At 41.1% G+C, this 24,587-nt stretch overlaps 1 protein-coding gene across 3 annotated transcripts in view; it reads left to right on the top strand.

Annotated features, from left to right (window-relative positions):
- The window catches only part of NDRG3 (NDRG family member 3), a 31,885-nt gene that overhangs the window by 3,501 nt on the left and 3,797 nt on the right, over positions 1–24,587 (top strand). Inside the window, exons 3-16 of one of the 3 annotated variants that reach the window (XM_033915044.1) lie at positions 773–808; positions 2,868–2,973; positions 6,054–6,174; positions 9,860–9,922; positions 12,076–12,136; positions 12,685–12,771; positions 13,346–13,402; positions 15,050–15,153; positions 16,869–16,934; positions 18,923–18,974; positions 19,503–19,550; positions 21,276–21,311; positions 23,671–23,722; positions 24,511–24,549. In XM_033915044.1, the coding sequence (XP_033770935.1) occupies positions 773–808; positions 2,868–2,973; positions 6,054–6,174; positions 9,860–9,922; positions 12,076–12,136; positions 12,685–12,771; positions 13,346–13,402; positions 15,050–15,153; positions 16,869–16,934; positions 18,923–18,974; positions 19,503–19,550; positions 21,276–21,311; positions 23,671–23,722; positions 24,511–24,549 (928 nt within the window). The remainder of the gene's footprint in view (positions 1–772; positions 809–2,867; positions 2,974–6,053; positions 6,175–9,859; positions 9,923–12,075; positions 12,137–12,684; positions 12,772–13,345; positions 13,403–15,049; positions 15,154–16,868; positions 16,935–18,922; positions 18,975–19,502; positions 19,551–21,275; positions 21,312–23,670; positions 23,723–24,510; positions 24,550–24,587) is intronic. The other 2 variants (XM_033915045.1, XM_033915046.1) reach the window with 2 other exon arrangements.

The following is a 24,587-nucleotide window of genomic DNA, read 5'->3' as shown; positions in this document are numbered from 1 at the left end:
ATCAAGGCAGAAAGAAAAATACTATAAGCTTTCAACAACATATTTCTGAATGTTTGAATTGTAATTTGTATTTGTTGATGTTGCTTTATTGCTGGCATTTCTACCCTATTTAAGACTTTATCTGATCTGTACTTTATTGAAGTTTGTGGTTATGTTACATATTCTATGCTGTAAACCATTTGGTTCACTCACGAGTGGTATATAAAAAATAATCTTGGAAATACTTTGTACAAGTCTGGTCATCACATGGTTAAAAAAGATACAGTGGCATGATAAAGGGAATGGAACAACTTCTCTGTGAAGAAAGACTAAAGCAGCTAGGACTCTTCACCTTATAGAGGTCCATAAAATATTGGAATGGAACAGATAGACATGAACCACTTGTTTACTCTTTCTAAAAATACAAGGACAAGGGGACACACAGTGAAGTTACTAAGTAGTAAATTTAATACAAACCAGAGAAAATATTTCTTCATTCAGTATGTAATTAAATTCTGGAATTCATTGCCAGAGAATGTGGTAAAAGCAGTTAGCTTAGCAGAGTTTAAAAAAGGTTTGGATAATTTCCTAAAAGAAAAGTCCATAAGCATTAGATTAAACCGAAGGTGTTTTAGTCAAACATTAAGAGTAATTGAAGATCTCGGAGCTTAAGGTTCTAATCTGACATGCACAGAGATGGGGAATTTTAAGTTAAATTTTAGCTATAAGCTAGATGACTTGGGTTGGTAAACCCAGGGATTTTGATATCCTTGCTTTTTGTTTTGGTTTCCAGAGTGCTGCTCGAAGCTTCCAGGACTTTGATGGGCAGGTAAGAACTGCACGGGCAGGAGATAACTGATCAGCTCACAAAAGGTTACTCTCAATTCATATTTATGAGAATGAAGCTTATTAAAAAGGTCCCAGAAAAATTCAAGCAGGCATGCATGGTCTTGAGATGAGGCAATATCTCCAAATGGATCCGTTTTGCATATACGAAGTAATGAACCTCACTTCTATGTTGTTGATGTGGATAACACTGACAAGTCCTAAGGCCTTCATGCGACCTGAGTCCTAGGTTATTGGTCGTTGAATTCAGCTTACACGTGCCAGATTTGGATTTTAGATTTTATTAGTTAAAATTTCCAGACAAAGAAGGAAACTGAACAATAACTCTACCTGTCCCCATAAAGACCAAAACTAGGGTGAAAAAGATGACTGGCCTCCTGGCAGTGGCATAGTAAGGGTGGTGCAGACTGCCCTGGGCGCCAAGCCGGTGGGGGCGCTGGCACCTCTCCGCACTGCCCCGACACATCATGCCACCCTTCCCCCACCCCATACCTCCGTATTATCTTCATTAGCGCCAGCCTGGTTCCCCTCTAAATCACTTCCGGGTCACAGCGCCACTGCCTCCTGGGTACAGTATCCACACTCAGGATTGCTGGTACTGGCAATCCTGCACCATCTGTGTCCCATATATGGTGGTTTGGTGTAGAATGAGCTGGGGAGGGCTTTGATAGAAGCTCCAGTGACAGGATGGTTAAGATAGGCTGGAGAGGGCTTCGATGGCAAATCCAGCAGTGGGAACCTAAAGACAGTAGCGGGCAGACAATTTAACCATGAATATTGGTGTAATGAGTGTGACTTATCTGCTGTCATTTACTACGCTACTAATAAAGTTTTTATTGCAGTAATAGGCACATGGGATCTCTTGGAGAGAGAAAGAGATAATGGTTTCTGCGGATGGGCAGACTACTTTATCTCCTGTCATGTTTCTGTCTTATGTAGATTGAAAGCCAGGGAAAGTACGCAGAGCGTGGCTCGTGGAATTCTTTCCAAGCCTTCTATGTGTAAATGTAAGCTTATCTGCATTGAGATTAGTGGGTTACGAATATTGTGATAAACTTTACTGCATCCAGGAGGAACGCCATCTATTTCAGCTTTATTAAAATTCCCGGACCACAAAACCTCTCTGATAATCTTTTTCTATTGTGGCTGTGTTGCTCTCTAATCTTTGGAAAGAGATGGGTTCAACTTTGTGGAATTAACCCAGATTCAAGATCAGCAGCTCATTTATTCAGATTATTGAGTGTTGCAATCTTAATAAAAGTAAGTCTTCTTTCAATAGTGTATAATAATGATATGATTTACTGAGAAATGCTGTTTTCTGGATTAAGTAGTATCGCCTTGTAACTGGAGTGAGCTTTGACAGCAGTTTCAGAAGCTGGGAAGTCAGACCAATGCCGGCCAGACTTCTACGGTAGGGGTCTCTGTAAATGGCAAAAAATCAGACCAGAATCAAAGCAGGAACTCCAGTACTTGGGAAATTGGACAGGTGCAGGGCAGATGTCAACATGATCCAAACTGGCAGAGAGAGACAGAGGTTAAGTATACCAGTGTTAGTCATTCCTTTTGTAATATATTTTCCGCCTGTAGAATTTTGCTGATGAGATTAGGTGGACAGAATGGGAATAGGATTGGGGAAATCCAGTTGATTGTAAAAAGTAAATCGAAGAGCAAATTAGAATTAAGGAAAACTGTAAAAGGTACAAAGAAAAATGGAGAGATTTTTCCATCTGCTCAAAATTTTGGTTATCTCCCAAGTTTTCTAAATATTTGTCATCTTTGGGACATGTTTGTAAGTCCTGTAATATTCTATCATGGAAAGTTCCCCTTTTTAGAAAAATTAACATTCCCCCTTTTACAGAACCGCAGAAGCAGTTTTTAGCGCTGGCCGGTGCGCTGAATGCTCTGCGCTGCTCTCGATGTTCAAAGAGTTCCTGCGCTAAAAACTGCTTCCGTGGATTTGTAAAAGGAGGGGGGAGGGGCAAATCATAAAATGTATTTGTTGGTATAGAGAGTAATGAAAAGTCCACGGTTGTCTTTTCTAGGAACATGACATTGAAACTGCTCATGGACTTCTGCATGTCACTATGCGTGGCGTCCCAAGAGGGAACAGACCAGTCATTCTCACTTACCACGACATTGGCCTCAATTGTAAGTCTGCAGATATGGTTTTCTTTGTTAACAATTTTCTAATCCATGGTTAAATAGAATGTGTAAGTAAATCCTTGATTCATACAGAAACAAAATTTACGTAATACAGTCTATACAAATTAAGGGTCCTTTTACTAAGCTGGGCTAGGAAATGTGCTTAGCATATCCTTATGCAGGACTTTCCCACATGCTAAGCCCATTTCTAGAATAGAAGTTGTAAAGGGTTTCAATCTCCTTTCGTAAACAAAGAAGCAACTAGCAGGGAGGAAATACTCCACAGAAAAGCACTTGGTTGCTCTTCAGTGAAGGTTTTCGACAAATTAATCAAAGGCAAGAAGGTAACACTCCAAACAAAGATCAGACTTGTCCACGCTCTCATTTTCTCAGTAGTTAATGATGTGAAAGCTGGACACTATGGAAACAAGCCAGAAAGAAGACTGACTCATTTGAGCTTTGGTGCTGGACAAGGATTGCCAGAAGAACTAACAAAATCGATTCTGGAAGAGATCACTTGAAGCCCAAATGATGGAGTTACGACTGTCAGAAGAGAGAGATCATTGGAGAAGGAAGGAACCAGGTGAAGAGGGTGACCTGCAGTCAGATGGCTGGACACGTTGAAAGCAATCATGGAGATGATGCTGGAGGCCCAAAAACCAGATTTCTTTTTAGATCCGCAATTCATCAAGTCGCTAGGACTCGAGCACAAGTCATTGGCACCTACCAGCAACAACAAAGGCCATTTCTAGTGCGGCTGTCAAAGGGGATTTTTCTTTTTTTTTTTTTGAAGCAGCTGAAAAATCCTGTTTATTCTATACACTATCAGTGTCAATGTAGCCCAAGATGGATGGCATTTTCTTTACATTAAACCAGTACTTGTGCACTAGATCTTCACTTGACAAGATCCTTCAAGTAATTCCAGCCATCTTGGGTGTATTCAGTAATCTTAGCTGGAGCTAAATCAAGTGCTTACACAGTCTTGTCTACTCCCCAGTTCCAGGAATCGCACACAGAGAAGGGGATTTTTCTATTTTGTTGAATTTCTCACTGTGTGCTAATGTCAGTATTAGCGTCTGACTGTTTAAAAAAAAAATGAATGAGAGAGCGTTTCCTGCTTCCTGTTCAAAGGGCTCAGCAGTAATGTTATGACACTAGCTGATTAGCATAGTCACGCCCATTCTCTGCCCTTGACCCACCCCCCTCCCAAAAAAATTAATTAATACCACACATTTAGGGGTAAACTCTACCGGCGCCTAATCTAATAGGGAAATGCCGTTTGAAATGACAAATAACTTTAAATTTAATGCACCTACCGGTGCCGAAAGAGAAGTCAGAATCGCGCCTCTGGAGGAGTCTAACTCCAATATGGGCGTGGCTAATGCTGGAAGTGGTGTTAGGCACCCTGGCCTACATTTCCGCCACCTATCTTTCCCGGAGGCGCGATTCTCTATACGGCAACGAGAACTAAAACAGTGACTTTGGGCGCAATGTTTCCTTTGGCCTATCCATGTAAAGTATGGCAAAATATGTTTTCTTTTCACCTGAACAGTTATGAACCTTTTTGGATTTGAAGAAATTGACAGTCGAGAAAGTTTAGTTAATCTAGAACAGTCGTTTGGTTGAAGGGGACTCGGCTGTTAAGCCTATTCCTGATTATGTAAATATCATGCCTCCCCCCCCCAATCTATTGTGGTCTAAGGAAGATACAGTGGTGCCTCACACAACGAACTTAATTCGTTCCAGGAGCAAGTTTGTTATGTGAAACGCGTTAAGCGCAGTGACTAACGACTGCCTGCAGTGCCTGCGCGGAAGGATGCAATACATTGGCAGCGATCGTGGAAGCTCGGGCGACTTCGTTGTGTGAAACGAAGTTCGTTGTATGAATCATGACATGAAGTTCGTTGTGTGCAGCGTTCGCTGTGCGAGGCACCACTGTATAACCGAAATGCTTAATGTAGCAAATAGTTTAATTTTGCAGATTTCCTTGTAATGTTTCTGTCTGCTTTTCTTAAGCAAGAGTTCTCTTGTAATATATGTTAAAATTGCAATAATAATTTTTTTAAAAGCCTGGACCTCGCTTCCCTTTGAAATTCGCAAAATCACAGTACGCACACATTTTTGCAAAAATCTGAAATCATGGCTTTTTAAGAAATCCCTACCCGGGACTGAGCCTAATAATACAAGTTACCTCCCCCTAAAAAAAAAAAGACAGTGTGAATGATTATATTAACTTAGACTATATGTAGAATTCGATCACATTTCACTCTGTTCAAAATTGTATGTAATAATATGTTGCCGTTAAGCCACCTAGAACTCTGATTAATGAGGCTTCGGCTGGATATAAGATTGCAAACCTCAATAATTAAATTGTTTTGGTCTGCCATCTTTTAACCCTACAGACTGATAGTTAAAAAATGTAAGAAAACCATTTGACTCGTATAATGAGGAATTTGCTGTATAGGTTGGTAATCGGAATTCATTTATAAATTTGATTGGACGAGTGACTACTCCATTTGTCCCTGTCCTCTGTCTGTCTGTCAGTTGATACGTTTCCAGTCCAGTACTTTAAAACCATCCTCTATGTTCTTTGCTTTCCTGTGTGGAAGAGTATTCTTAAATTTTGAACTGAAATGTAGAATTTGTTTTGAAGGATGGAAAGTGTTTGGGTTGCCCTCGATGCAGTTACAGTGAAATACTTTTAAAACCAATAGGAGGAAATATTTTTCCACTCAAGAGAAGAGTTAAACTCTGGAATGCGTTGCCAGAGGATGTGGTAAGAGCGGATAGTGTAGCTGGTTTTAAGAAAGGTTTGGAGAAGTTCCTGGAGGAAAAGTTATGGAGTTAGACATGGATCGATAGCATGGAATGTTGCTACTCTGAATATTCTGGAATCTTGGTACTCTCTGGGATTCCGGAATGTTGCTACTCTTTGGGTTTTGACCAGGTACTAGTGACCTGGATTGGCCACCGTGAGAACGGGCTACTGGGCTTGATGGACCATTGGTCTGACCCAGTAAAGGTATTCTTATGGTCTTATGACTTGCCACATCTTTACGAATTTTGGTTTCTTTTCTACCCTGCAGATAAATCCTGCTTTAACACCTTCTTCAACTTTGAGGATATGTATGAAATTACTCAGCACTTTGCTGTCTGCCATGTGGACGCACCAGGTCAGCAAGAGGGGGCACCTCCGTTCCCTGCAGGGTAAGACACGAAGGGCTCCTTTTTACTAACGTGTGTTTTAAATGGTACATTTCTTGGAGTCTAATAGAATCTTCTCTGAAGGTCTACTAGATACATTATATGCAGGGGTCTGTCCCTGCTGGACTTTCAATCTTAAGTCTATTTGAACAGTGGGACTTAGAAATTTGCCGGTCAGTATTGAGCCTGCAATGGTTAGTGTTTTTGTTTTTAAAGAATCATCTGTCGTTTATTTTTAAAGCAAATTGAATTGTGGATGACCAAATTTAAATTGAAACTTAATTCAAATAAAAGTCAATTTTTTCTGGCGAGCCCGAATGATAAAATGAAAGATTCGTCGATTTCTTTGACTGGTCAGGACTTTCCTGGGAGTGACTTTGGACCGATACCTTACTTTCGATGAACCCACGGATTTATTGGTTAGAAAATGTTTCTCGATATTATGGAAACTCAGAACCATCAGAAAATATTTGGATGCAGTATCATTCCGTTTATTGGTTCAATCTTCCATTTTAAGCATGCTTAACTACTGTAACATCATTTATTTGGGAACTTTTAAGAAAACCTTTCAAAGACTCGGAGTTATTCAAAATTCGGTAGTTCGATTGATTTTTTTTTTTTTTTTAATGGGAACATATAAGTCCCTATTATCAAAAACTACACTGGCTGCCCCTGGAAGCAAGAGTTTTGTTTAAATTTTCTTGTCTTTGTTTTAAATCAATATTTGGTTTGGCCCCTACGTACTTGGTTGTTCTAATAGGCCTCCACGTAGAATTCACTTATCCAACAATAAAGGCCCATCATTATAAAAGATTTCTGGACAGAACTCTTGCTTTCCAGGCAGATAAATTGAACGATTGGCTGGGCAACATTATCATGCACTCCTCATCCTATTTTAGTTTTAGAAAATCAGTAAAATCAAAATTGTTTAATCGATTTGTAACCTAAGAATTTTACTGTTTTTCCTTCTTTTATTCTGTATGCATGTATTTGATGATTTTACATTGTGACTGTTTCTCTGATTGTCCAGCACTTCTTATTGTAAACTGTCTCGAACTATTATGGCTTGGCGGTATATAAGAATAAATTAGTATTATTATTGAAAAGCTGACTTAGACCCAAATATTCAATTTTGGACCATGTCTGGGAACTAGTACCGAGTTTCTTGTGTCTTTGGGGGCTCCCAGAAGTTAACCAGGCATTGGTATTTAGACTGATGCCTGGTTAACTTTAGCACATGAAATAAATAGCATTTACGCAGCTTCCGGTAGATGAGAGAGAGTATTTTATTGCACCTTTCTGTATAGAATTTTTCTGACATCAACAGTTGTTTTTCTGTGATTACTGGTCTAATTCTCTTGTTTTCTTCTTGTTGAATTATTGACATCTACAATCAAAAGTAGCTGTTTAAACACAAGTATTTAGAGAAAGAAACTGACATTTCACATAATGAAACTTCTACAACATTATAAAAAAACACCCCAAAACATATACAGTCCACAAATAACGGAGAGAATTAAGATCACAATTTAAAGAAATAAAGACATCTAAGGAAGATCGGACATGAATTTACTGGTTTAATTCATTAAAGAGTTCATGCTCCTGTTTCCTTCCCTCCATGTAATGGTCGATGCCTTCGTTTCTTCCCTTCCTCTGACTCTAACGTTGCATTTCCTAAGTCCCCACGTTTTGACTGTTTGGATCTCTCGATGCTGTTAAAATGCCTGAAGGCCACGATAGTATTGATTGATTTACCGTATTTTTCGCTCATAAGACACACTTTTTCCACCCCCAAAAAGGGGTGCGTCTTATGGAGCAAATATTCCCCCCCACCCCTCCGGCTACCTTTTTTTTAACTGGCAGTGGTCCAGTGTGGTCTCCTGCTGGATGGCTGCCTTTCTCTTTGCAGAGCAGTGCACAACGCAGGAGCGCGACCTTTACGCTTCCTGCCTAGTCCCTGCCTGGTCAACTGACTGCAGCCAATCACTGAGTGGCACAGGACCAGGCAGGAAGCGTAAAGGTCGCGCTCCTGTGTTATGCGCTGCTCTGCAACGAGAAAGGCAGCCATCCAGCAGGAAACCGCACTGGACTGACCGCCGCCAGTTTAAAAAAAGGTACCGGGGAGGGGGGGGGGCAGGTTGCAGGCTGCTTCAGGCTTCCCAGCACCAGATCACCAGACACACCTATGTGTAGAGGAGGAAAAACCAAGAAAAAAAATTCTCAACCCAATTTTTTTTTTTCTTGGTTTTTCCTCCTCTACACGTAGGTTTGTCTTACAGTCAGATGCGTCTTATAGACCAAAAAATATGGCATTTAATTCATTTTCTGTCCTGTTGTCCCCAAAGAGCTCAAAACAGGTTCCAGGTTAAATAAACATACATAATTTCAGTACAAGTTTTCCTTATGTGACATACTGGTTCTGGTACCAATAAGCAAAAAAACAAAAGGAATTGACCCCAAAATATCCACAAAGAAGAAAATCCAGAGAAAACCAAAAAAAACTCTGTGGAGTGACGATGTTCCTAAATGGACTTTATTTGAAAGTGTCAAAGTTGCAAAGGTCCACTGAAATCATCCACATAAGAGCCTTAAAGGACCTAGTCCGCTAGGGATACAGAACCCAACACGGTCCGTGTTTCGACAAAAAGTCTTCTTCAGGGGTCCCTGGGGGTCCTATAAAGGTGAGTACGTGGGAAACAATTGTGTGGTGAACCGGAAGTGAGGCAAGCAGTGTCTCACTTCCAGTTCACCTTTATAGGAGCCCCAGGGACCCCTGAAGAAGACTTTTTGTCGAAACGCGGACCGTGTTGGGCCCTGTATCCCTAGCGGACTAGGTCCTTTAAGGCTTTTATGTGGATGGAATTATTTTATGTGGATGATTTTAGTGTACCTTTGATACTTTCAAATAAAGTCCATTTAGGAACATCGTCACTCCACAGAGTTTTTTTGGTTTTCTCTGGTACCAATATAATAATAATAATAATAACTTTATTCTTGTATACCGCATTACCATGGAAGTTCTTTGTGGTTAACAGATGAAGAGACTGTACATTTACAGCAAAGTTACATTTTCAGTAATGTTACATTTACATTTTAGACGATAAATTTACGGTGAAGTTATTTTTTGCAGCTAGGTTACATATACAGAGTAGTTACATTTGCTGTAAGTTACGTACAGCGGTGTTACAAATAGCTGTGTTACATACGGCGGTGATGAGTCTGGGGGTGAGTCGAGGTCAGAGGAGGAGGCAAGGAAGAGGGTGGATAAATCAGAGGAATTTGTCAAAAAGGTAGGTTTCCTGAATGCTTAATAGGGGGGGAATTGGAGATGAGAGTTGAGAGGCATTTGTTCCATTTGCCCACTTGGAATGCTAGGGATCTGTCGAGGAATTTACATGTCTTTGTAGTCCATCGGTCAAGGGCAAGGGTTTAGGTGAAGAGGTATGTTTTTATTGCTTTCCTAAAGCTGGGGAGTCCTTCAAGGGATCTGATCTGCGGAGGCAGTCGATTCTGGCGGTTTGCGGTGGAAGTAGCACCTGCATATACAATATAATCTGCTTTGGTAAAGCCCATTCCTCCCTCAGCAGTGAGAATGTTCAGTCTTACCATACGTTGATTTTATTGGCGCTTTTGGTGCATTAAATCATTTTGAAGGCCTCGCTCAAGACCATTTTGTTTTGGGTTTTAGCTACCAGTACCCTACGATGGATGAATTGGCCGAGATGTTGTCTGCTGTTCTAACACATTTGAAGTAAGTCTGGATGAGATTTATGTTCGTTGAGATTACTGTGAATAAAATGCAACTTGACAGTGCCTTGCAAAAGTCTTCACACCCGTCTTTATGACAGAACTGCCTTTTCCCTCTACGCTGCGGTCTCTGGGTAAGCTGCTAAAATTTCTTGGCCCTTGAAAAATCTCTGCTATGCCTTTTTCCATTAACATTCATAAGAGAGATTTTCCTACAGGCCCTGGACACTTAAAATTCCCACCCCCTACCAGAGCCGGGTTTTCTCATGTAGTCTTCCTAACACGGCAACCAATTTTATTGACGTGCTCTATATCAAACGCAATCAAATTGACTGTTTTTCCATGCAGCAGCTCTAGTGCCTTAATCCTGAATCTTGTGGTGGACCCTGGAGCTTTCTCATGTACACTTTGCAGTCCTTTACCTGGAGACCACTGGCGTAGCGGGGGGTGAGTGGCGCCCTCCCCTCCCCCCTTTTTATCTTTGGTGCACAGTAGCTGCTTACGTTGGCTTCAGCACTCTCTGTATCACTTCCTAGGTGCAGGTCCCAGAAGTGATGTTGGAGAACGCTGAAGCCCTGCGAGTGAAATTTGAACAAACCGTAGAGATTCATGGGCTTTTTTAGTGGAAAGATGATGTATCTATTAAGAATTCTCTGAATGTTGACATTTTCTGACTTTTTCCTGTCTTAATATTGTTTATTAATGTGTCCTTAAGTTAATTTTTGTTAACCGGTTCGAGTCCCTCAGGGGAATGACCTGGTTTATAAGGCTAAAGGTTAGATTAGAAAGGAAAACACCTGGAATGCACTTCCGGAGGATGTGATAGGACAGAGTACATTAAGGGGATTCAAAGAGGGATTGGGCAAGTTCCTGAAGGATATGGGGATTGAGGTAGAGATAGGATTATGAAAGGGTAGAGATAGAAGAATAATGGGGATTGAAAGGTTTTAGACAAAGGATCACTTACAGGTCATGGACCTGATGGGCTGCCGCGGGAGCTGAACCCCTGGTCTGACCCAGCGGAGGCAACTTTTTATGTTCTTATCTCAGCCTTGATTTGACTCCAAGGCAAAAACCATTCCATGCTGATGAGAATAGTCTAGAAATCACTTATGTTTATGTTTATTCAGGTTTTTGATTTAACGCTTTTTTGAAACTACAAAGCGATGTACAAAATATAAAATTAACATTTAAACAAAAATTTAACAAATAAAACTTACATTACTGTGATAAAACATCTATTATTAATTGAATAATAATAAAAAAAACTACATGACCGACAACAAATACGTACTAGGTAAAAAGGACCGAAAAGCCCCTGGACACGAATAGGAAGAGGGGGAGAAATACAATCGGTATAGAAAATGTGAGAAACATTTAAGGTAAACACAAAAGGGAATTGGGAAAATAAATGTAGGAAAGAAGATTAAGTTAATGACTAAAACACAGTTGATCAATTAAAAGCATCTTTAAAAAAGAAAGCACTTTAAATTGCTTTTAAATTTTTTTCCATTTTTAAGTGTAAAGGAAGAGTATTCCAAATCATAGGGGCTGTCACAGAAAAGATTGAAGTACGACGTGTACCAATTATTTTTAAAGATGGAATGTTAAGATTATATTGAGAAATAGATCTTAAAGCTCTCGGAGGGTCATATGGGATGAAAAGTCTGTCTATAAATGCTGGTGTATTGGTCTGTAAAGTTTTAAATGTCAAGAGGGCGATTTTATAAGTTATCCTGTGTAGGACAGGCAACCAGACATCTAAGCTGTGCATCATTGCATTGGCCCTGTTCCTACCTCTATGAACATTACGCTGCATTTTTCAGTTCCATAATAGATTTAAGCAAAGTCCTCATTTTTCCAACCTATGGGGGAAACTTTTTTTTTTTTTTTTTTAATCTTAATTTATTCTTTTAGGCACAACAGCACCAAAATAGAAAGCATGTAGCACAGCAAACAAATAAAATAAACAGTTAATACAACTATGCCGTGCTTATACAAAATATCCCCTCCCCATCCGGAGAACCAAAAAAAACCCCGAAGCTGATAAGCAACCATACAATGCCCAGCAAATTAAAAAGTCCAGCATTCGCCGTTCCCTCCAAGCAGTCGATCCTGTTTTGATCACTTTTATCCTTTGATTGTATTTAATTTCAGCATAAAGAGCATTATTGGAATTGGCATCGGAGCTGGCGCCTACATCCTAACCAAATTTGCGGTAAGCTTTTTCCTTCTATCCGAGCTTGATGATATGATGGAAATGGTTTGAGAAAGCACACTGTGGTGACCTCTCCCCCCCTCTTTTGCTAATGCATAGCGGCGGTAACTGCTCCGACACTCATGTGTTAGTGAAAGTGGGGTAGAGAGTTTGCCCACAGCAGTCAGCATTTTTAGACTTACCGAAGTTAATACAAGGGCTTAGGGTGGAATTGTCAAACCAGTACATCTGACCCTGAATTCATTCCGTTAATTTTAGCTGGATCACACCGTTACTAGAAAGGGGAGGGGATGGGTTTATAATTGAGAAATAGTTGGTATACTTATTAAATATTATATACTGCTTCAAGATTATAGTAAAAGATTATATAATGATACGTTTTATATATATATATATATATATATATATATATATATATATATATATATATATATAGTATAGTAATGTATGAAGGAATATCGAGTGTATACGTAATGAAATTGTATAAATTTAAGTGGTACACTTGTTGTTATATGAAAAATGAATAAAAAACTTAAAACAAATTTTAGCTGGATCACTCCGACCTGGTGGAAGGACTTTTATTGATCAACATTGATCCCTGTTCCAAAGGCTGGATTGATTGGGCAGCGTGCAAAGTGAGTACCAAGAGAGAACCCTGATAGGCGAAAGTCACTCTGTTGATGCTAAACTGAGAAACCGTAAAGTATGGTTTTGGTACTTGTTCAGCTCCACGTCTGGTGACTTTTCTGGCCGTCTATTGTGTGAGCTTCTTTCCACATAAGAGTCCAAAGCTAAGTCCAGGCTTTCCTGCAATACCAATCAGTGGCATAGTGGTGGGGGAGGGGGGCAGCACCCCTCCTCCCCTTCCCACTCCTCCCCCCATTCTTCCTAGTTGTTCACCGCCGCAAGGGTTTTATACAGTATAAGAACATAGCAAGATGCGTTTATGGACCCTCTGGCTTCTACTTAAGACAACATTAGGTGAACTCTTCAGTGGGTAATCACACAATCTTCTTTTTCTCCATTCAAACATTGATTCTTTCATCTACAGAGAATAAAAATCCAGCCTCGTGATTTCCATTAACCTTTGCGTATTCATTTGCCACAGTGTTTGGCTTATATTTTTCAAGCGCCTGGCCTGGTTCTCTTAGCATTCAGTGTGTGGCTGTGTTTAACTTACCTAACCAGCATTGTCTCTCTTGTTTTCAGTTTTCAAATTGGACAACCAACTTGGTGGACATTGTGTTGGCTCATCATTTTGGCCATGTGAGTGAACGCTAGCTCCTTGTTTTATTAATTGGATTATGGATCAATCCATCAAAGTATTCTGGGTGATGATCAGTGCAGAGCAGTAAAAAATGAAGGATTTGTTTTAAATAAATACATAAATGTTGGGGCAGTAGCGATCAAAGATATTTCAAAACTACCCAGCAGTAGCATCAGGAGGGAGGAGGGACCTCCTTCCTCTGGCGCTGGCCTTCCCTTTTGTGGCAGAAGCATTGAAGGAGGGAGGAGAAGAGTGTTCAAGCCAAATCTCATCTTAACTTATGGCTTGGTTACATCTCGGGGCTAGAGCCTCACCTGGTCTGTAGGTTAAGCTTAGTGGCCTAGTGGCAGATCTGCTGCCTCTGCACCCTGAGCTTGTGGAGTCAAATCCCAGCACTTCTCCTTTTGACCCTGGGTCATCCCTTTATCCTTCATTGCCCCGGGTATAAAAGAAGTACCTTTTTGTAGTATACAAGTCATATTCTCTTTCCCTTACCTCTACACCCTCTTCCTCAGAGCTGTCAAGGTTTGCACTATTGGAGTGGGGGCTGGGAGCCTTTTTGTGGACTTTTCATATAAGCATCAAGCCTTGTATGAATACTGTTGAACGGTCCAGAATAACACAGAGAGCAGGAGTGACAGAACTTGTTTGTCGTTGAGCAAAACTTTGATACCGGCTAGAGAATGACACAGTGACTGTTACCCGCCGGAATGGGGAAAAAAAATCAACTGCTTGCCTTGTCCCCGCAGTAAAGGATCTGCCGCAAGATGTCTCCCTTCCCACTCCTCTAGGTCAGCAGTGACCTCCCCCCCCCCCCCCCGGTGAGTTCAGCAGCCACCCTCCCTCCCCATCCCTTCCGGGTCAGCCACATGCAGCGTGCAAGAGCCGCTGCCCGTGGCACATCACTGCAAACAAGTATGGTTGAAAGCAGGAAGGAGCAGCCCAGTTGGAAGGAGGACTGTTGACTGAGGTAACTGGGATCCCCGACTGACATGGAAGGCTCTGACATTGGGGGGAAGCCTTTGGCGGAGGGGGGTATGCCTGAAAGGAACAAGTAAGGGAGAGAGGGGATATCAACATAGGCCAAAGGGAGAAAGGAGGTGGATATTTGTGAAGGGGGAGAGGAGACAGGGGTTTTGTTGATCCTTGCTCTGTATTATTTGTGTTTATAAAATGACAATTGTACAAAATATTGTTTCTTTTATACTTTAATAAAATAAGTTCAATATAAAATTATAAGTATTCGAGGCTTGAGCGGATGGGATCAAACGGTTTGTGGGGACGGGCACAAATTTTTCCCTGTGTCTTACGCTTAAAGCAATGTAGTTGAATAAATTTCAGCTTGTTTAACTTTTTTTTTTTTTTAGTCACAAAAAGTAAACAAAAATCCTTTTCTCCATATTCTGGACAATTCTACATCCCTATTCCAGTCCATTACATTTACAGGAAGGAAGACTGACTGTGGTTCAGAAGAAGCTCTGTACAACGGGTTTGACTCGTGACTCTCTAAATAACATGATTTTGTTATTTGTTAAAAATAGCAAATGATTGTCTAGCATTCTCCCCTTGTAGTCTTCATTAGAATTATGGGTTGAATGATCCAGTGAGTTGTGGTTATTAACGATTCCTTTTCTATTTCTGTACAGGAGGAGCTGCGAGCTAACTTGGATCTGATCCAGACGTACAGACTGCATATAGCGCAAGACATTACCCAAGAAAACCTACAGCTCTTCCTCGACTCTTATGATGGGTACGACGTGGGAATGTACCCTCCACTGCCAATTCCAGACTTTGTTCCTTTCATCTAGCTGCCCCCCTCCATCTGGAATAAATTACCTGTGTTTGTCCGCCAAGCCCCTTCCCTTGTTTAAAAGCAGACTGAAAACCCACCTTTTTGATGTAGCCTTCGATCCATAACCCTACTCCCCTCTGCCCACCAACCTGGCTAGCAGATTAACCGTTCCCCTTAACTGTATCCATGACATCTGTTTGTCTGTCTCGGCTGTTTAGCTTGTAAGCTCTTTGGAGCAGAGACGGTCGTCTTCTTCTTTGTGACGCTGTATGTCTCATAGTGCTATAGAAATAATTAATAATAGCAGTACCCTGGGACTAATGTTTGGACAGGTGAAATGTCAAATCAAATAAATAAAAAATCAAACCACAGAAAAAGGCCCCCAGCAGCTTGAAGACATGTAGCTAATCTAATCTCGGACTTCGATTTCTATACCGTATCATCTCCTAAACAGGAGCTCGACTCGGTTAACAAGTTAAGCATCAGACAAGACAGATATTTTTGAGTTGAATAAACATGGACCTGCTGTAACACAACCATATCAGTTATACATATCCATAACTGCAATCTGAGGCCCAAACATGAGACCTCTCGCTGTATATTGAACTGAGAGAGAGAGCCTCAATGTTATGATGAATAGAAAATGAATTTTTTGGCACCGATAAGTCCAGTTCAGGAGAGGTTTTGGCATTGCGTACTGGTAAAGGCCATCGTGACCAGTCATCCCTTGAGTTTTGCTTGAAGAGGGAGGATCTCATCTCGCCTTCAGTGCCAAGGTCTCATGATAACGAATGTCAGGAGGAGGCCAGGGCATGTTGACATCGCACCTCATCAAAGCATCAAAGCCAACTGCTGTCCACGAGGTGCCACTGATGTGAATATTGAGATCTTTAAGTCTGTCCCCATATGCCTTATGGTGAAGACCACGCACCATTTTAGTAGTCTTCCTCTGGACCGACTCCATCTTTTTTTTATATGTTTTTAAAGGTGCTTCTCCAGAATTGTACACAATATTCTAAATGAGGTCTCACCAGAGTCTTATACAGGGGCAGACTGAGAAAGCACGAGATCTTCTCTTGGACCTATAGAATTCTATCTAGAACTCTTTCCCACGTGCCAAATACTATTTAAAATATCTTCTTTTTTTTTTTCTTTTTTTTAAATTCTTTATTCATTTTCAAATCCATCAACAAGTGCATAATATTTAATCAAACATAAAATTATCACAAATCACTTGACAATCTTATTTAAAATATCTTCTGTTAGGAACTGTGATACCTACAGCCCCTAATTTGGTTTTGTAACACACACTTATAATTAAATTAACAAACATGCCCCCCTCTTTTACAAAACCATGCAAGAGGCCACGCTGAATGCTCTGCGGTGCTCTGACGGCCATAGAGTTCCTAGGAACGTCAAAAAAGCGCAGAACATTCTGCATGCCAGCCGGTGCTAAAATCCTCTTGCGCAGTTTTGTAAAAAGGAGGGGAATGATGACTAATGGAGACTGTCGTAGGTTATAGTGCAGTTTCTCTCTTCACATTTTGGCTGTAGATGGTTGGAGGGGGGTCTTTGCAGATAAAGGAAGAGTTAGTGTCTTTGCAAGGACCAGTTACTGCGTTAGCATTCACGGATCTGATTAATCTCTGCTTTCTTTCCATTTTAAATCCCAGTCGCAGAGATTTGGAGATTGAGAGACCCATTTTGGGAACTGGCGAGAATGTCGTAAGAACTTTGAAGTAAGTATTCAGGCCTTTCAAATGCAATGAAATTTAAGGATTTCAATCCTGTCTTTGTTGAGGATCAGAAAAATGTTAGGGTGTGTAGGAAGGAGGAGATATGATGACAATTATCAGAGCTTGGATAATTCAGCCTGTTGGATGGATGGATTATGCCACTGAGTCGGCCACTGACTCATGGTAACACGCACAGTGAGGCATCCACCCTGTGGTGTTTCAAGGCAGAGTACAGGAGTGGTTTGCCGTTGCCTTCTCCCGCTATGTCACTACTGCCCAACATGGGACCCCTCAGCCCCCAGCCAGATTCTAGCCAGACCTGACCCTTCTCCAATAGTAAGTGCGGGCTTACTCAGAGCGACCAGGCCGTAGGCAAATTCTGACTATTAGTAGATTTTCCCAATATGAGTGCTTTTTACTATGGACAGGTTAGCCAGTAAAGATCGCTTAGTAGAAGTGACACTGAACTCCCTAATACGTGAGAGAGTCAGGCAAATACTTGCTATAAATACAAATTGTACGCAGGGAAATTATTAGTCCACTTGATCCAACCTTGGATGGGGTCAAATTATACGAGAATAAATCAAAAAGTAAAGGCAAAATACATTTAACAGCTTTAACAGAAGTTACTGTGAGCAATTGAACATATCACTTTTCCACATAGTCCCCATGGAAGATGACACATTTGATGTATCGTTCAACCAGCTTCTGCATTACTGCAGAGAAGTATTTTGGCTGCTCCCAAAGCCAGGTGAGCATCGCTTTCTTTACTTCATCAAGAGGTGAATCTGCAGCATCTCCTTCAGCGGATCAAAGATGTGATAATTGCTAGGCACCAGATCCAGGCTGTAAAGAGGACGTGGAAGACATTTGAACCCAACATTGCATTGTCTCTTTTGTCGCTGCTGCTGTATGAGGACATGCATTGTCATGGTGCAGCAAGACTGTTTTGGACAATATTCCTCTTCTTTTGCTGTGAATTGAAGGTTTAAGGTCATTTCACAGCAAAGCAGAGTAATTTTCACTCGAAAGTGTGCCAGAATAGGCTTCTTCAATTCCCAAAAGAAGGTTTTCATGATTTTTTTGGAGGAGGGCTGACATTTGAATTTCTTCTCCATGCTTTGTCTTTTGCTCTCTGGGTTGGTGATGCACCCAAGTCGCGTCGCTGGTAACAGTTCTCTCCAGACTATTCAGATCTTTTTCATACTGTCTCAGGAACTGGGTCGCAACCTCCACACGCTGTTGCTTGTGCAAATCAGTAAACGGGGTCTGATAGTTATCCAGGTGAATTTTAACATCCGTGGAAGCCAATTATGCCCAGATAATTGAGCAAGGAAATTTCTCAGTTGAGCAAATCAAGTTTTGATAACTTTTTGATTCCAAAGCCCAGGAAAGATTGCCAACAGGCAATTGACCAATGGTGTCGTTAAATGCAGATATAAATTTATTTGCAAAGATATTAGTGCTTAGAATGGGGGAATATGTTTTAATTCAGGGGCAGAATCAAGCTTATTACAAACTTACTAACCCACCCATCAGACAATCTGAGGGATTTTCAAAACACTATTTATTAAATATCTCAAAAGCAAATGACATCACTACCTGCAAAGTGAGCCATCTTGCCTGACTGACTAGTCACACGCCCACTTAGCACTTCTCTCACCCCAACCATTTCCTGTAAAAATATGAAAATGCGGAATCTTTTTGATACAATGGAACTTTCAAATGTATTAGAGAGACCATGTGACTAATTTAATTTACTTGTTTTTATGGTTTGCACTTCATTTGTATGAATATTGTATGCATTAATACCTATTTACCTTTTAGAATGTTTTCCATTTTTTGGATGCAAGTTCATTCTTTTTTATGAATGACATTTTTGTAATAATTCATTTGTCTGATAATAGATAACTTTTCTGGAACTGTAGACTCCTGAAAACGCAGATCTGCTTCGGGTCTTGCCATTCATTTGGTGTTTGTTCTTTGTTCAGGTGTCCTGCACTGTTGGTGGTTGGCGATAACTCTCCTGCAGTGGAAGCTGTGGTAGGAGCTTCAGTTTTTCCCTCTTGCTCTATCATTCTATCTAGATTGATCTTATGCGCAGCCTTTGGGATAAATTCTGTATATGGTGACAGGGGAGCCTTTTGGCCTGTCCTTCCATCCTTGTCACTCCATTGACTCCCCATCAGCTTTTCTTGTGTACACTTTAAGCATCCTGAGAAGGTAAAATGCCGCACAATGAGAGCTGGCCAATGCTTGACTGGGGTGAAGGGAGAAAATCTTGTCTCTTTGTGACATTTTTATATACATTATTTAAAAATGCAATTTAATGGAAAATTTGTAGAAAAAAAGGAGACCCTAAAGACAAATTTTCTTAAATTTTTTTTGTAAAATCAAATAAGATTCATTTTGAAATACACCGTTTTTATCCTCCTTGGCTGTAGAGTTACCGTGTGGGTTTGAAAATGGCTCTGACCACCCTGAACTATTTGTCTTTTGGATCCTTTTTAATGACATACTTTGATTGCTGACTCATTGGTTTGTGAAAATATGTTCACCGTCTTGTTTTAGGTGGAATGCAACTCGAGGCTCGACCCAACAAGAACAACCTTTCTGAAGGTAACGCTCAGTTTGCTTCTTCTCCTTTCATCCTGGTGTATCTCTGAGCCAGACAGTACTTAACTTGCTGAAAAGCTTGTCTGTTTTTAATAAAATCCTACAGCTGCTGATGGGTAATGCAGCAAGAGCGGTTCAGACTAGAGTCTGAAAGGGTGACCTTTGACTCCTCTCTCTCCTTTCTGCTCAGATCCAACCAGCTGCTAAAACTCGTCGCTTCTTCCTCTATAGTATTACCAAAATCCAACCTCACCTCTGAGCACACTACCAAAACCCTTATCCACACTCTCATCACCTCACGCTTAGACTACTGCAACATACTCTCACCCCTTCAATTCGTTCAAAATGCTGCTACACAACTCATCTGCCATGCTCACATTACCCATCTCCTTATCACTTCATTGGCTCCCCATCCGTTTCCGAATACATTTCAAACTTCTCTTACTCACTTACAAGTGCATTCACTCTGTAGCCCCTCAATATCTCTCCTCACTCATCTCCCCCTATGCTACCCCCCCGATGAACGGAATTCACAGGGTAAGTCTCTCTTATCTGTACTCTTCTCTTCCACCGCTAACTCCAGACTCCATACCTTCTTTCTTGCTACACCGTATGCCTGGAACAGGCTGCCAGAGTTAATACATCATGCTTCATCTCTAGCAGTATTCAAAATCCAAATTGAAAGCCCACTTTTTGATGCTTTCAACTTTTAACTCCCACTCACTGTCAGATACTTTATACCCATTGTATTGTTCCTTCTGCCAGAAACTCCCCAACCCTGAGATGTCCTGTCTCTCTGTCCATATTAGATTGTAAGCTCTTCTGAGGAGGGACCGTCTATTGAATATTAAATGTACAGCACTGCGTATGCCTTTCAGCACTACAGAAATGATAAGTAGTAGTAGTCGGCCCTGCCAGTCAGCTACCAGGGAAATCTTTGGAGTGGGGGGATGGTTTTGCAGGGTCCACTTGAACTATTGGAGTCGCTTTCAGGGTTGGGGATGAGGGGTCAGAAACCAGGGCTCACTTAGGATTTTTTTTGGACTGTTAGGGAGGGAGAAGAGGATGGGCACTGTAAATTTAAATGCTTCGTCAAATACAAGCCTAAAGACCTCTCACTCCACCCAAATTACCCTTTTTCACCACCTCCACTTCCCAAAATGACATATATGATGTTAACAAGTTAAACTCTACAAACCTGCCCTACCATCAACCAAAAATGTTAGAAAAAACACCCCAAGCCTCTTACATCTGTGTAATCTTTAAGACAGGGCAGTAGGAAGGGGGGGATGCTGGGCATGGGGGGATGGTAGGGAAGGGGGGATGCTAAACCAGGCAGGTGGGTAGGTGAGGAGGAATGAGATGCTGGCCACCTGATGGGCAAGTGGTCTAAAGGACAGGGGTGAGCAGCAAGGCAATCCAGGTGTGGTAAAATGTCCACGATTAGAACAGTGAGGTAAATGTGGAAATAGCTCAAAGGATGTTAAAAATGACCTTGGTATGATGCCACCTTAAATTTAAATTTGGCTGATAGGGTTGTAGTTGAAACATGTTTTCTCTGCCTACGATCCAAAATCAAATTGGATAAATTCATATGTCCGCAATATTGGAATTGTGGGAAAGTGAGTGGAGCCCATCAGTTCTGGAATTGGGCCAGGGAGGCATCATGTGTAGCAATCATGCTGGCCTGTAATTTAGAGTCACTCAATAAATCTTCTTGCTTTTCAGATGGCCGACTGTGGAGGATTACCACAAGCAGTTCAAGTAGGTTTTTCGATTCTTTGATAATAAACGGTGCAGGTTCATTCATTCATGTCTGTATATTTACCAAATAGAGCATTGAGATCGCGATGCTGCTAGTTGTCGAGACGGTAAGAAACGGCATGGCGGGAGGCTCGACATTTTCAGTAGCTGCAACAAGTTGCCAGGTGTGATATGGGTTATGTGAAAGCATTGAACAATTTCGTAAATTACTTAAGACTTGCCCGTTTGTGTTGCTTTGATAGATGAATTTTAAAATGATTTCTGATTGTTTTATTGATAATGTTTTAACGGGTGCCTGAATTATTATGTTTGTTGATTGGAACAGGAGATATGTTTTTAAAAATAAATAATAAATCATTCTTCATATTGCACAAGAAAAAGATGGAAGCCAAGTATTGGTTTCATCGTCACATGCATGGAAATTGCCCTCGGTTTGGTTTTCAATGGGCTGTGTGTGGGGGTGACAAATACTTGAACGGTTCTAGCAGCATTTGAGCGCCCACTTAAACCGTGTCAGCGGTAGTCGTAAATGCGTGTAGCTAAACTTGGTACATTAGTGTGCAATGAACCATGTTCTGGAAGAGGGAGCACTGCCTACGCTCCACTCATGTGGTTGCCTCTGGTGTTTACGCGCTAAGTGAGCTGCACGCTTCGGTGTTAGATTTAGTGCTTAAGAGCGAGAATTCCGTCATCTTAACACAATAGTGACAATTTATTTAGGTGCTAATGTGGTAGGGGCTAGAGAAATTTGCAGCCCAACATAGCTATCTGTGTATTTCTGACTTCCATTTGCTTGTGGCCAGTGAATAGTAATAATAATAATAACTTTATTCTTCTATACCGCCAATAATCATGCGACTTCTAGGCGGTTTACATTTGAAGAGAGCTGGACAATCAGCGAGTTACAATGTGCAGATAGTCAGTGAAATTACAGTATGTAGAATCTTGAAATACAGCGAAATACAATATACAGTTTGTTAAGAGTTTCAGTGGGGCACTGGATAGAAATAGAAAAGGATTAACAGAGTTACTGTTTAGGTGATATATCTGTCGAATAAGGCCGTTTTTACGACTTTTCTAAAAGCGACATAGGTCAGTCTAGCTCCATGAATGTAGTTGTCAAGCCAGTGTTGTTGTTTGTTTGCTTGATACATAAAGGTTCTTTCCAGAAAGGTTTTGTATTTAATGCCGGTAGTGCTTGGATATGCAAATAGATTGCCGTTTCTGGTTTGTCTTATGGGGCTGTTTAATACGAAGTGGGATAGCATGTATCTAGGAGCCAGTCCCCAAACCAGCTTGAAGCATATGCAAGAGAATTTGAATATTATTCGTGCCTTGACTGGCAGCCAGTGCAGCAGTTTGTAGTAGGGGCTGACACGGTCGCTTTTTTTCAATCCAAATATCAAGCGGACCACTGAGTTCTCAACAATTCTAAGTTTCCTCATTGTTTTTTCGGGTATATGTCTGAATTAGAGAATGGCACGGGAACAAATTTGTCCCCATCCCTGCAGGCTCTATCTCTATCCCCATTTATGATTTTAAAAGTGTTCAAGGCTTGTGCAGATGAGGATAGAGCTCACGGGGACGGGATGGGGATGGGGACCCATTTGTCCCCGTGTCATGCTCCAGTCTAAATGTCAGCTTGTATAAGTCTCTAACCCCCTCCTTTACAAAGCTGTGCTAGTGTTTTTAGCATCGGCTACTGAGGTAACAGCTCAGACGCTTATAGAAATCCTTTGAGCGTCAGAGCTGTTACCATGGCAACCGGCGCTAAAAATGCTAGAGCGGCTTTGTAAAGGAGACCACAGAAGCAAAGGGACATGCAGGCTCGTACCACATCAGGTGCACGCTTTCACGGACTTTAAGGGAAACCCAGTCGAAATATGCAGGCGTGGTTAAAAAGTGTGTGCCTGTCATTTGCCCCTGGTAAGGCAGTCGGGATCGTGATGCAGAGAGATCGTTTTGTGATGGTTCAGAGCCTTTGAGAAATAATGCAGTGTTATCTCTGCCACAGATCTTTAAGAAAGATGCCGTGACTTTAAACCCAGGAAAACTGCAGAAACATTTAGCCCAGGATCAGAAGTCAGTACACTAATTGTTAAAAACATAACATAAACCACAATTAAACAGAACTAATGGATTGTAATTCACTGTAGCTGCAGTTATGTTATAATTCAAACTCCCGCCCTTTGGCTCGTGGTGAAGATCTGTGCAATTGCACAGAAGCCAAGACATGTACAAAACCTATAGCCTGAATTATCAGTCAGTTGCGGTCTGTGTTGAATCAATTTAGATTTCCTATTCTTTACGTTCAACCTCATTCCACCGCTTTGGTGTTTTTCTTGTCTTTCTCCTTCAGCCAGGGAAGCTAACAGAAGCCTTCAAGTACTTTGTACAGGGGATGGGCTACAGTAAGTAATGTGTTAAAAAATAAACTTTGTAAAACCTGAAGGATATGTCGCTGTTTTCGTGGTCTCCTCTCCTATGATACTGTACAAATGAATGTCATGGCCTAGGATGACTTAATCAAACGGTGCTGGTTCTCTTAATCTAACCCGTATTCTAACGATTATTTTACAAATACGTACACTTTGCCATTCTAAGTTTTTAACAAAATATGGAACCCAAGCACAGTACCGGGTAAAGCTTTGGATTCTTGCCCAGAAATAGCTAAGAAGAAAAAATTAATTAAAAAAAAAAAAAGAATTTAAATTGAATCAGGTTGGGCAGACTGGATGGACCATTCGGGTCTTTATCTGCCGTCATCTACTATGTTACTATGTTACGTTAGCCCTTAAGTTGCTTTAAACTTTGAAGGCCCGGGGCATGGATCAAGTTACCGCATAAGGGTTAGATGCAGATGATTTTTTTTTTTGTCCAATTTACCAAAGCCAAAAAGTGGCGGGAGGGAGCAAAACGTCCAGTGGAGATGGTCATAATATGGAAAATGACAACTTGGAAGATGGAGTGGTTTACACATGTGCCCAATCAGAAAGGAGCCACATCCCCTACCTCGGAGGTTGCATTCCCCTTTGAAAGCTGGCTGACTCCGTCCTACTGTGATATATCCATGTTTTGTAATGTTTTCTTTCTGTCCTGCTTTGCCAAATTAGCAGCAGCTGATCTTGAAGTGCTGCTGGGTAACTCATTAACTTGTTCCTGTGTTTCCCCCTCTTCTCATCCCTTGTGTTGCATCCAGTTCCACATGTTCAGCTCAGCCACCTAAGTGCCGAGCCAGGTACCTGCCTTCCTGCTGAAAATAAGTTTGCTTGCGTT

The sequence above is a fragment of the Geotrypetes seraphini genome, chromosome 11 (genome assembly GCF_902459505.1).
Source record: "Geotrypetes seraphini chromosome 11, aGeoSer1.1, whole genome shotgun sequence".
NCBI lineage: Eukaryota > Metazoa > Chordata > Amphibia > Gymnophiona > Dermophiidae > Geotrypetes > Geotrypetes seraphini.
This window is presented reverse-complemented; position numbering and strand designations above follow the sequence as displayed.